Source organism: Apium graveolens, chromosome 3 (genome assembly GCF_009905375.1).
Source record: "Apium graveolens cultivar Ventura chromosome 3, ASM990537v1, whole genome shotgun sequence".
Classification (NCBI taxonomy): Eukaryota; Viridiplantae; Streptophyta; class Magnoliopsida; order Apiales; family Apiaceae; genus Apium; species Apium graveolens.
The window spans coordinates 187,659,631-187,670,827 of record NC_133649.1 but is presented as its reverse complement, the minus strand read 5'-3'; the positions used below and the strand labels follow the sequence as shown (position 1 = coordinate 187,670,827).

The following is an 11,197-nucleotide window of genomic DNA, read 5'->3' as shown; positions in this document are numbered from 1 at the left end:
ATATGTTTGGTTATTTTTAAGGCTTTTTGAATGTTTGTTACTTGGTGAACAAAGCAGATTAGAAATGCAGTAATAATATGTTAACTGAAAATAAAAAGTGCACACAATATTTCAAAACTCAATTTTGTATTAAAATCAAGCTAGTGTTTTGCTACAAATCATGGGTTCTTTATAAGTAAAGAACTCAGCTTCTTCCTTAAGAGAGTTATAAGAAAACTAGATATGTTTTATACAATTTAAAAGCAAAGGACCAGTGTTTACTTTATATATTAGTAAACACAGGTTTAAATAACATGCAATAAGAAGTACTAAACCCTACTTTAAGTTATCTCTAAAGCGTTCTATTTCCGGCTTAGTGTATCTTTGCAAATCTTGTGAATTTGTGACTTTCCTTTGTCAGTTAATCTTGGCCTTTGATCTTATACTCTTCAAGCTGCTTTTGTAGACTTTTCAATCTAAGTGATTAGATCATTTATTGATTGATGATCTTGAATATTTAACTTGTCTTCATACTGTACTTGAGCTTTGTATCGAGATTTCCAGTTTGATCTATAGAGAACTGACGTCTCGATAAGTATAATGGCTTATCGAGATCTCTTAGTTCTCTAAGTGTTTTGACTTGTCGAGGTCTCCAAGTTCTCTATAAGTAGATTGGGCTTGTCAAGGTCTCTGAGTTCTCGATAGGTAACTTTGACTTGTCAAGATCTCTGAGTTCTCTATAAGTGAACTTGTCTTGTTGAGGTCTCTGAGTTCTCGATAGGTAACTTTGACTTGTTGAGATCCCTGAATTCTCTATAAGTGAACTTGGCTTGTCGAGGTCTCCAAGTCTCTGCATGTAGAAATAACTTGTCGATATCTCTAATTTTAAATATCTTCATTTGACTTGTCGATATCTCTTAGTTCTCTAATATAGAAATGACTTGTCGATTTCTCCAATCTTCATGTCTTCATTTGGCTTATCTATATCTCTGAGACTTCTCTATAAGTTGTTTTGGACTTCTCGATAAGTCATTCTGAAGTTCTCGAATGACTTCTCTATATGACTTTATTTGTGACTTGTAGATATCTTGACTTAGAATATTTTTTCCAAAACAGATTTATTCAACTCCAAGCTTCTTCATAATTTCTCTGAGGCATGATCTTCTTGATCTTCTTCCAAAGTTTATTCTTAGGCTTGAGACTGTTTACAGAAAAATACTCCAGTCTAATATATTTCATTTTTATAGACTCATGTAATAGAGTATAAAATACAAATTAAGATTATCATACAACTAATTCTTAGGGCTGTCAGTTTGACTTAGTCTTGTTATGATACAACCATGTCTTGCACAACACAGTATAAGAGAGATTAGGTCTGTTATTAGTGAGGTAATTGAGTTTCCCAACGAGAGATCATACAACTCTAGATCAAGAATGAGACCACCATCAGACTGGGATAATTTCAAATTAACAGGTAGTGGTGTACATGCCTTAGATCAAATCCCGAATCTTGCAACAATTTTTTGGCAAATTTCTGTTGACACAGTATAATCCCATCAGAGATATAACTAACTTCAAGACCAAGGAAAAAATGAAGTTGCCCAAGATCCTTAATACCAAACTGAGAATGAAGATATGCCTTAAGAGTAGTAATTGAATCTACATCATCACTAGTAAGAATAACATCATCTACATAGACAACAACAATAAACACCTTATGAGCATGGTGTTTAATAAACAAACTATAATGGTTTTTTGACTGGACAAAACCTTGCTTAATCAACTCCTCGACCAACTTAGCATGCCACTCTCTCGAGGCCTATTTTAACCCGTAAAGAGATTTCCTAAGTAAGCAAACCAAATTCAAAGGATTGGGGATACCCTCTGGCACACGCATATAAACTTCTTCCTTGAGTGTACCATTTTCATGACAAAGGAGAAAGTCTCCTCATAATCTATACCAAATGTTTGATTGTACCCCTTTGCAACAAGACGGGCTTTGTAACGTTCTAAGCTCCCGTCTGACTTTAGTTTCACCTTATAAACCCACTTTGAACCAATTGGTTTCTTATCATGTGGCAATGGAACAAGATCCCAAGTATAATTGTCATATAGATCTTCGATTTCATATTGCATTGTAGCAACCTACAGAGGGTTATTAGTAGCTTCTTTATAAGAATTTGGTTCTGAAATATAATATTTGGAAACATTAAAAGATTTATGTGTAACCAGATTACATCAATGATATTGAGTATTAATAGTATTTCACTTATAAGAAGACAAATAAGCAGGCGGTTTATGAATTTGACTATATTTTCTAGGACCGTCAAGAATGATGGGAACAGTACTCAAATCATGTAAAACTGGACTATATGAATCAGGAATAGAATTAGAAATAGAATGAGAAGATAACTGTGCATCTGTCTGAGCATATGTATGAGAATCAGTAGAAGGTGTAGAATCAATATCAAAAGAAGAAGGTGTAACATATGACAAGTATTTAGCAGGTGGAAAAAATGTGGTTTGAGTATGATTGTGATATGATAAATGAAACACAACATATCTGGACAGAAACAAATGATTAATGTTCAAAGTTATGACTTTGTATCCTTTTTGGACTACAGAATATCCCAAAAACACACAAGCAACTGCTTTAGGATCAAATTTCAACCTCTTATCTATACATGTTGAAGCAAAGCAAAGACAACCAGAAGTGTTGTGTAGCCCTCCATTAAGTTCACCAAGAAAAATTGGTGGCCCTTTCTGCAAAGGGTCCTCTAAGAAACATTTATCAGCAGTAAAGAACACTGAAGTGTTGTTATCTTTGCACAACTTCTTTATAGAAATCAAGTTATAATGAAAATCAAGAATATGTAATAAATTCTGAAGAATCATGTCTTTGTGCACTTGGACTGCACCAATGTGCAGAATCTGAATTTGTCTTCCATCGGGAACCAGAATAAATTCATTTGAATGAGTCACAGGTTTATATGAAATAAAAGCACTTAAATCTGAGCAAATGTGGTCTGCGACACCACTATCAATTAGCCATTCTGATTTAGAAATAGTATTTGCTAATAAGCAAAACTTACCAGCCAATAGAGCATGTTCAGAATGATCTTGAGAAGGTGGTTGATTCTTCTTATTCAATAACTCCAGTAATTCAGCATATTGGGAGACTGAAAGCTGTGGAGATCCCTCAGCACCAGAATGAGAAGAAAGTGATTGATCACCAACATTATTGACAGAAATTGCAGCAACTCTCTTGTCTCTGAATTTAAAATTAGGAGGATAACCTTGAGCCTTGAAGCACCTCTCATTGATATGTCCAGAAATATTACAATGTGTGCAGAAGTAAGTTGAGCCTCTTTTAGAATTAGTCTATGCAACACTGTTGAGCAAGATTGAAGCTGTATGTATAACTCAACAATACTGGTTTGGATAACTCAACATAGAACAAGGACTTTGAAATTATCAATGTTTCATTGGAATAAGTATAGATTGTCTATTGGGTATATGCACAAAAGGTTTTGTTAGCTGCAGTGAAGAAGACGTCAACAGTGATCCGTATAAAGTTCATTAATATGTTCAGGCATCGGAGTAATAAGGTTGGTGTCATTCGAAGCAGTTTTCAGAATCAGTGTGAAGACCTCAAGGATTCCATTTGAAGTTGGTTATATTTGGTGGAAGACTTAACTGTGGTTTATATGGGTATAATACGAAGGCCTGAGAGCGGAACTAGTCGTCTGTGAACCAGACCCGTGCACTAGACGTCAGTGATCCGTGAAAAGAAACGGAGTATTATTTTTAGGAACATTGTTAAGTGGGTTTGTACTCGAGGAGTCTGGAAATATTTTAAGGTACAAAATCCGGAGATTAGAAGCCTTGGAGATACAGAGGAGTACAGTATGAGGATTTTATTTTTAATCAATGGTTGATTTTTCTATTAAATGAATAAATGAAAATCAATTCATTTATTTATTTAATTAGTATATCATCAATGAATTCTAAAAAAAAGTGTAACATTTGATTTTTAATTTAAATAAATAAATGAAATTTAATTATTTATTTGTTTATTTATTTTCTAAATATCAAAATATTCACTTATTTTTTAATTCAGTCAACCAGCTTATTCGATTGAACAAAAGGATAAAAGAAACCAGTCATGAACACAAGTTGTGAAATAAAGGGAATGAAAGCTCAGTTATTTGATTTGTTTATTCCGGATGGGACCCCATGCACTTGATGCAAAAAAGAGAATTCAGAATTTGGGAGGTACATTTGTGCTTGATTTCTAAGAAACAAAGAATGGAATTTGATCAAAAGGAATTGGCAGCTTCTTCCTGGTGTTTTATTTGTCTATTTACGAAATCTCGTGGGTCCCGCATGAAGAAAAGAAATGAACTTAACTTGTAAATAAACAAAGGAAATGGCATAACTGTGTTTGCTATAAACGAAAATACTCACTTCATTTCTTTGTGAATTAAATAGAAGTATGGAAACGAAGTTATTGTTGGTCCATTGAAAAGAGCACGTGGTGGGCCCCCAGCAAAAGAATCACAGAAAACAGACTGAAAATTGGCAGAATTGTGGCTGTTTAAATCATGTCGTTCCCACTCGCGCGTGACGCGCACGTATGATGACTTCTTTCTCTGTTCTTCCGCGTAAAGCACACGAATTCCCCCCTTGGCGCCTCCTTTGCACTTGTGCAAAAGAGAATCATGCAACATGTTCTGCTTCTACTCCCTCAAGGTCGCCATAGAAAGTAAAATGCAAAGGCAAAAGACGGCGCTCTATTTCTACACTAGTCGCCACAGGTGTGTTCGAATAATTCTCTAAAGCAAACAGCTACAAGTTGGTCGCCATACAAATTAATCCGACAAGCTGTAATTTAAAACACTTGGTTGAAAATTATCCACGTGTTATCCTCTATCTCTCCTACATTCTACCTTCTACAAAACAAAATAATTGCAGCAGATGAAAACACTTCTCTGCAAAAACACTATCGAAGCTCTCTAGAATTTTTTATAAGAGTTTGGTGATTTCATTTATTAAAATTAAGGAGAGAAGTGTTGCCCAATTTATTTCACACCAATTAAAGTCTTACAAACTTGTAACACTCATTATTTAAAGCTCTGTTGAGTGTATTTAATATCTTTTGATAGAAGCTTTGAATTCTTAGAGTGATAGATAGAACCCTAAATTAATAGTTATTATTTTGGTTCTCTCTATATTTGTTGCTTCGAATTTTTTATATTCGGAGTTGTAAGCAAACCTTTACGGTTTAATTTCTTAATAATAAGAATTATTCCGTGAATCTCCTTGTGATTGTTTATTTTGTTTTTGAGGTTTATTTTTCGTTGCAATTAATTAACGAAAAATGAAGAACATATATTCATCCCCCCCTTCTGTATGTATATTTGGACCTAACAAATGGTATCAGAGCTTGTTTAACGATATACAGATCTGATCTGTTAGATTAGCAAGTTTTGTTGTTGATTTTGGTTATACGGAGTTTGGGAGTGCTTCCGGTGTGTAGATCTGATTTAGGTTTGTTGGTTTTGACTTGACTAGTTTGGTATTGTTGACCAGCTAGGTTATCGTATTTTGAGACGATTTATTGCAAATTTTTCTCAAATATGAAAAGATGAGTTCTCAGAAAGTTAGTAGTATCAAGGTTCCTCAGTTTGATAAATAGAGATATAATCTATGGAAAAAGAAAATGCTATTGTATATTCGGGCATCGAATCCAGAGTATATGAGAGTATTGAGAGAAGGAAGACATGTGTCGATAAAGGATCATTCAGAGTTGCCTAATATGAGAATGTCATGCCCTGAAGTAGAATGGAGTGCTCGTGACAAAGAACTGATAGCTCTGGATGAAGGCATACAACTTATTTTGGCGGATTCGATGGATGATGATATGAGTCACCAGATTATGGTCTGTGATAGTGCCAAGCACATGTGGGAAACCCTAGAACTGCTTATGGAAGGAACTGAAGTTATCAGGCGGAATCGATTGGATATCTTGACTTCACAATATGAGGTTTTTAAGTCCTTTCCTAGAGAAAGTATTACTCAAGTCTTTGAAAGACTGAACAAGCTGTTAAATGAATTAAGTATTCATGGCAAGACTTATCCTCAGAGAAAAGTTAACAAGAAGTTTATGCTAGTCCTACCTCACCACTTAGAGAATAAGGCTTCATCTATTCGTAAGCGTGTTGACTTTGAAACCATGACACTTGAGAAGTTGTATGGTAAGCTAAAGACTCATGAAATGGAGCAAGAACAAAGGAATATCATCTATGGTGGTGGTACAGTTGATAGCAAGAATACTGAGCTACTCAAGACAACTGCTCTTATAGCCAGTGGAATCAAAGAGCTTGACATTACTGCTGAAAAGCCTAAGTCTAAAGCTGAAATACTCTTTGAGGCTGAGATGGATGATGGAAACCTCTCTGGGAGTCCAAGTGACTACTACACCACTGAGGAGCTGCAAAGCATGGAAGATCCTACTATGGTCAATCTAGCAGGGATGTTCAGTAACATCAGGTTTAGAAGAAAGCAAGGCTTTAGGGGTTCTGGAAGCAGCAACCGTGGTCAGAGGTCAAGTTCATCTTCTGGATCAAGTTACAAGACAGGGTTGGTTGATAAAAGCAAGTTCAGATGCTATAACTGTGATGAGGTTGGGCACTTTGCCACTGAATGTAGGAAGCCTCAACAAACAAGGGATAAAGGCAAAGCTTATCAGAAAAAGGACTCAGGTAGCTCAAGGAAGTATCCAGTCAAATCTTACATAGCTGAGGGGAAGAGCTGGGATGACACTGATGATGAAGAAGAGCAATATGGAAATCTTGCATTGATGGCAGAATCTTCTTCTCAGGTAACATTTCTAATTATTCGTGCTTTACCTACAGATAACTTGTGTGAGAATGAACACTATGTCGTCTTCAGGAAGACTGTCCTAGTGTATGGAAGTGATGTTTCTCATCACTATCTTAAGGCATGATACAATACAAAGGAATGCATTGAACACCATGATATCGTAAAAGAAGTGTATAGAAATATTAGTACTACACTAAAATGTACTCTGCTTGGTGTCGAAGCCCTTAAAGTAGAACTAAAGAAAGTTAAAGATGAAAATGATAAGTTCGTTCTAGATAGGGTCAGTGTTGAGAATCTTAAACAAACCAATAAATATTTAGAGCTTAAGATTACTAAGCACCTTGAGACAGAGGAAGAGCTAAGGAACAAGAATGCAGAATTAGAAACTAAATTGCATGCTTTTACTGTTTCTTCAAATCTTGCTAAGAAGCTCATAGCTGATCAAGTAGTAGGTGGAAAGGTTGGAATAGGTCTAGACTACAACGAACTTAGAAAAGCTTATAAGAAACGAGTAGTTGAAAATGAACCTATAGAGAAAATTGTTAATTCCTCTGATACACCTCATATTCTTAAGGAAGCTAAGAAGCCTCTATTTAAGAAAGCTACTGTTGAGCACTTTGATGAAGATAATCTTTATATTCATCATGAGATGCTTGTTTAGGATCTCGAGCTCTCAAAGAGTCAAAAGACAAAGAAACCTACGTCTGTTGCTAGTGACTCTGACTTATCTTTTGCCAGAATAGGTCTTACTTCCAAGAATAAGAAGAATAGAAGTAGAAATGGCAGGATAGGAACTAATGGCCCTAGGAAGTTATGCAACAACTATGGTTCTGCTAGTCACCTTACTCATGCTTGTAGAAAGGTTAAAGTAGACAATGTTAAGAATGCTTATGTGCATAACATGCCTAAAGTTTCTAAGTATAATAGATCTATTTGCATGCCATGTGTAGTATCCTTCATGCACACTTATCTTAATTCCACACACTCACATAATACATCTCATGATCATGATAAGCATGTTAGTAAGAACACTGGTAGATCAAAGACTGTAAGCTCTCCTAAAGCTAGGAAAGTGACACATGTCACCAAGCTCAAGAGCAAGTCTGTTGGTGCTTCTGAAAGTGACAAGGAAATAGTCAATGATAAAGCAAAAACTGTTAAGCCTGTCAATTCTATGAAAAGAAATGTTATTTATATTCAAATGCTTCTAAGTCTTCTGGACCCAACGTAGTTTGGGTACCAAAGAAAACTTAATCACTTTTGTTTTCAGGGCATAAAGCAAAAGAAGGTCATGTGGATTCTGGACAGTGGATGTTCAAGGCATATGACTGGAGATAGAGCCCTGCTATCAAAGGTGGTTGAGAAAGTTGGTCTAGTGGTTACTTTTGGAGATGAAAACAAAGGTTATACTACGGGATATGGCTGTTTGGAAATTGGCAATGTCATCATTGAAGAAATCTCTCTGGTTGAAAGTCTTATGCATAATCTTCTCAGTATCAGTCCATTCTGTGACAAAGGATGTGAAGTGCTGTTCAAGAAAGAGAAGTGTTTGATCTCTAATCAGAAGAATGAAAAGTTGACTCTCAATGGAGTTAGAAAGGGTGATTTGTTTGTAGCTGATTGGAATTCTGCAGATGGTCAATTAATGTGTTTCTATAGTAAAGCCTCTCCATATGAAAGTTGGTTATGGCATAAGAAGCTCTCCCACTTGAACTTCAAGACCATGAATTCTTTGGTTAAGAGGGAATTGCTGAGAGGATTGCCCGAGATAATATTCAGTCCTGATGGACTTTGTGAAGCATGTGAGAAGGGAAAGTCAAAGAGGGCATCACACAAGAAGAAGACAATGACTGACATAACTGAACCACTACAACTCCTTCACATGGATTTGTTTGGTTTTGTCAACATCATGTCTATATCAAGAAAGAAATATGGCTTAGTGATTGTTGATAATTATTCCAGATACATGTGGGTGTTATTCTTACATTCAAAGGATGAAGCACCTGATATGATTATTGATCACATCAACAAGATTGAGTTAGAAGCTGGAGTTCCCGTACGAACAATCAGATCAGATAATGGAACAGAATTCAGAAATGTAAAGCTGAATGATTTCGGTGTCGAGAAGGGCATCTCAAGACAGTTTTCAGCACCCAAGACTCCACAACAAAATGGAGTGGTTGAGAGGAAGAATCGAACATTGGTTGAAGCTGCAAGGACTATGCTTAATGAAGCCAATCTTCCTACTTACTTTTGGGCTGAAACAGTTAACACTGCATACTATACTCAAAATAGAACCCTAATTAACAAGATATATGAGAAGATCCCTTACGAGTTAATGGCCAACAAGAAATCATCAGTGAAATACTTTCATGTGTTTGGAGGAAAATGCTTTGTGCTTAAGGACGATGAGTATCTTGGAAAGTTTGATGCTAAAGCTGAAGAAGGTATCTTTCTGGGCTATTCTCTAGAGTCAAAGGCTTACAGGGTGTATGTGATTAGTGATCAAAAGGTTGTGGAAAACCTTAATGTAACATTTGATGACGCCAAGCTCCCAAGTATTCAGAAGGAAGATGATAGTGATAATCTTGATGTTGAAGATCTTTCTGATGGAGAAGATGAACCTGGAGTTGTTCCAGACAACAATGACAACGATAATGATCCAGATGATCATAATTCTGATGCAGATTCTGAAGGCAATGGTCATGAGACAAGTCACACTATCTTAGGGACTAGTCCTCAAGCTTCAGACTCTGTAGATCAAGATGGCAACAACTCAGGGGGAGCAGAACAAGGAGAAGAACAAGGATCCGGTAGTCAGACACAACACAATTCTGGAAGTGTCGAGTCATCAAGGGACAATCTACCAAGACATAGAGTATGGAGTGAAAACCACCCTCAGAACTTGATACTTCGTAATCCTGATAGCGGAATCAAGACTAGAAGAGCTACAGCAAATGAATGTTTCTATTTTGGGTTTCTATCTAAAATGGAGCCAAAGAAAGTAGATGAAGCTCTTGGAGATCCTGACTGTGTGATTGCTATGCAAGAGGAACTCAATCAATTCGAACGACATAATGTGTGGGAGCTTGTACCCAGACCTAAAGACAAATCAGTGATTGGCACAAAATGGGTTTTCAGAAACAAGCTTGATGAAGATGGAATTGTAACAAGGAACAAGGCGAGACTGGTTGCTAAGGGATACTCTCAAGAAGAAGGGATTGACTACGATGAGACCTTTGCACCAGTTGCTAGACTTGAAGCCATCAGGATGTTTTTAGCATTTGCAGCACATTCAAACTTTAAGGTATATCGATGGATGTGAAAAGTGCTTTCCTAAATGGTGAGATTGAAGAAGAGGTCTATGTGGAACAACCCCCTGGTTTCATAGATCCTGAGTTTGAAGATTTTGTATATTTTCTCTTCAAGGCTCTTTATGGTCTAAAGCAAGCGCCGAGAACATGGTATGACACTCTCTCATAATTTCTTCTTGAAAATGGTTTCACTAGAGGTGTCATAGATAAGACTCTATTTCATAAGAATCATAAGGATGATACCATATTTGTACAAGTCTATCTTGACGACATTATAATTGGGTCTACGAATGATGCACTTTGTGCAAGGTTTGCTAAGCTTATGTAGAGTAGGTATGAGATGAGTATGATGGGTGAGTTGAGCTACTTCCTTGGATTACAAGTGAGATAGAAATCAGATGGTATCTTCATTTGTCAAACAAAGTACATCAGAGATCTTCTGAAGAAATATCAGTTGGAAGACTCAACACCTGCTAAGATTCCGATGGCAACTGCCACAAAACTTGATCAAGACAAGTCTAGTAAGATGGTGGACATCACTCATTATCGAGGAATGATTGGATCATTGCTCTACCTAACTGCGATTCATCCAGATATTATGTTTGCTACATGCTTGTGTGCACGGTTCTAAGCTGATCCGAAGGAATCTTATATAAAAGCCGTTAAAAGAATTTTCAGATATCTGAAGGGTACACCTAGTCTAAGTATCTGGTATCCCAAAGATACGGGCTTTGATCTCATCGGCTACACAGGTTCTAACTACGCCGGTTGTAAGATTGATCGGAAGAATACTTCAAGAAGTTGTCAGTTTCTTGGGAGAAGATTGGTTTCTTGGTTTAGTAAGAAGCAGCATTCAGTTTCTACATCTACTGCTGAAGCTGAATACATTGCTGCTGGTAGCTGTTGTTCTCAACTTCTTTGGATGAGGAATCAACTCCGAGACTATTGACTTGATTTGAAGAATATTCCTATCTACTGTGACAACACAAGTGCCATAATAATCTCAAACAATCCTGTTC

The 11,197-nt window shown here is 36.4% G+C and overlaps 1 protein-coding gene across 1 annotated transcript; it reads left to right on the top strand.

The window, feature by feature from the left end:
- The first annotated feature begins 5,701 nt into the window (after positions 1–5,701).
- LOC141714750 (uncharacterized) lies at positions 5,702–7,525 on the top strand. Its single transcript, XM_074518251.1, has 2 exons — positions 5,702–6,862; positions 7,295–7,525. Exons 1-2 carry the CDS (start codon positions 5,702–5,704, stop codon positions 7,523–7,525), a joined length of 1,392 nt encoding a protein of 463 aa, XP_074374352.1.
- Positions 7,526–11,197: the final 3,672 nt, after the last annotated feature.

Bases quoted from the DNA above. Each gene is read 5' to 3' on its own strand.
- LOC141714750 (XM_074518251.1), top strand. From the start codon at position 5,702: ATGCTATTGTATATTCGGGCATCGAATCCAGAGTATATGAGAGTATTG. The intron at 6,863-7,294 runs GTAACATTTCTA...CTTGCTAAGAAG, and splicing joins TGGCAGAATCTTCTTCTCAG to CTCATAGCTGATCAAGTAGT.